Raw genomic sequence first — 2,220 nt, 5'->3', positions numbered from 1 at the left:
TAAGTTCGCTAACCATTGAACCAAGTGTACAATAAGCAAGTGGATTACATTTGTTATTTCAATTTTTATTCAAAAATACGATAATGATGAATAAGGAGAAATGAATGAAGTGCTGATAAAGATTTACAACTAGGCTTTTTTACCAAAAAAAAACTTTTAATTAAATGGATTTGCCTCGTACAGTAAAAAAAATCTTATTAAAAGGTTTTTCAAAATAATCTTAACCATGGTAAATTACATTCACAATAACTTTCTAAATAATGAAAGTATGATACCTGATCCTCAAGGAATAATCTTGGCGGAGTACACCATGCACCGCGATGGAATTGATTGAAAGAACTGGTGCTGCTTAGTCCAGTAAAAGAGCTCACTTGGGACATTTGCGGACTTTGCTGCCCACCAACAGCAAGTTGCTCCTGCTCCTGATCTTGCTCCCTCAAAGCAATAATGTAATCATAGGTGCTGATTCCCTGTAAGCGCATCCATGTAGAGTAGCATGAGCTAGTTAAAGTGTCAATTTTCTCCAGAATTGATGAATAAACAACACCATATCGTTCAAATTCTACTATTTGTTTTCCACTATGGAAAATCTATCAGTTAAATAACAAGCTGTAATAGTTCAGTTGGATAATAAGTTTCAGTAATGCTCAGTGTATGGATGAATGCAAAGAATTTGAAAATATAAAAGATATATTCCTTGAAATAGAGATATTTGACCGGATACATAGGTTTGTTTTATATAAATGTAGGAGTTGTGTAACTGGTAGTGTTTGCTGTGTCACAAGTAGAAATATGAAAGTAGTGTACCTTTTTTATTAAAAGAATATGGAAGAAGAAAAGTTGTGCAACTGGAAGAGTAGCAACCATGGCTAATAAAGTGCACACAGCCTGCATTATAGAGACATTATCAAATTAGTATCAGAACCTTGAAAAATCCTCATTATGATGTGTGATTTTCATTCATTTTCTCTTCTGAGTACTCACCACCACAATGATAAAGGGTGCCAAGGAAAAGCTACTACCCAGCTTTGAAACAATTTCAGCAGAAAATCTCCTTCTCTCAACAAAACACAGTATCAGCACAAGCATCCCAACAGCCCACTGCAGAATAAGCTGGCCCAAGGTGCACAAAGCATGGAGACCAATCAATAGTCAATCAGAATGAAAAGGACCTGACATAAAATGCATTCTATGTATCAGGTCCTTCACGTACTAAGAAAATAGTATCTTCTAAGTTGATGCACACAGATGATAAATCTACACTAAGAAAATAGTGTCAATCACTATGATTAATGAATACAACTATTGGAATGGTAGGAAATATTTGTGCTTACCAAGAGAAGAGCAAACACCATGAGGATGAAGAACCTTTTGTAATTTTTTCTTCCTATGCAGTTATTGATCCACTACAAGGAAAGATGAATACTGCATATTACTACAAGATAACAAAACATATAAGGTTGTGAATGGAGAAAACCCTCACCCTGCAATGATGATCAAAGCCATCAACGCATTTGTCACAGACTCTACAATGCTTACTATATTTTAGAACCTGCAATACAAACAGATAGAAATCATTAGAGAAAAACCAAGTTAATATAAAGCACATAAGAACTTTATTTTCTTGAAAAGATTGTGTGGCTCATCGTAAATGAGATCTCTATCACCTTTCTCCCTAATAACCAATATTCTGAATTATCCATCTTTTATGGTTATGCATTTGTCCAAAGGCCATCTGATCAAGCAATCAAAAAAAGTAAATTACTCATCTTACTGTCCTATTCTTTTTAAGACATCCTACCACACCACATGAGAAGCACCCACATTGTTTTGGTTAGCCTAGAAATTTGCAACTTATCACCTCGAATCCCAACGGTGGCATCACTCTGAATTATTGCACAACTTCTCCATCCATAGCAATCCAAACACCAGAACACGAAATGGCGAAGAAATATTACCTTAGTTAAGATGGAAGATTAAAAGTATTGATCAGGAAGAGACCAACAACTTTAGAAGCCTCGAAGTTTTAAATTTTGTCCATGCTGGTTGGCACAGGGAAAAAAATTCATTCCATCTGCCAACTGGCACACGAAAAAGAACAAAACTACTGGTATGCTCCTATGAACTGCACCACCGCTTGCCGCCTTTAACACCTCATGTGTTCCTCTTTGTCGGTTGAAACCTACTATGTCACCTCATTGCCAATTGAAACCCACTGCA

At 35.9% G+C, this 2,220-nt stretch overlaps 1 protein-coding gene across 1 annotated transcript; it reads right to left on the bottom strand.

Moving 5' to 3' along the window:
* Positions 1-209: 209 nt before the first annotated feature.
* LOC121991260 (probable protein S-acyltransferase 22) lies at positions 210-1,419 on the bottom strand. Its single transcript, XM_042545268.1, has 4 exons — positions 1,335-1,419; positions 985-1,113; positions 808-888; positions 210-470 (listed from the first exon to the last, which is right to left on the bottom strand). The coding sequence occupies exons 1-4, from the start codon at positions 1,353-1,355 to the stop codon at positions 210-212; spliced, it is 492 nt and encodes a 163-aa protein (XP_042401202.1). The 5' UTR covers positions 1,356-1,419.
* Between the last annotated feature and the right edge of the window lie 801 nt (positions 1,420-2,220).

This window comes from Zingiber officinale, chromosome 6B, assembly GCF_018446385.1.
Source record: "Zingiber officinale cultivar Zhangliang chromosome 6B, Zo_v1.1, whole genome shotgun sequence".
Lineage (NCBI taxonomy): Eukaryota > Viridiplantae > Streptophyta > Magnoliopsida > Zingiberales > Zingiberaceae > Zingiber > Zingiber officinale.
This window is presented reverse-complemented; position numbering and strand designations above follow the sequence as displayed.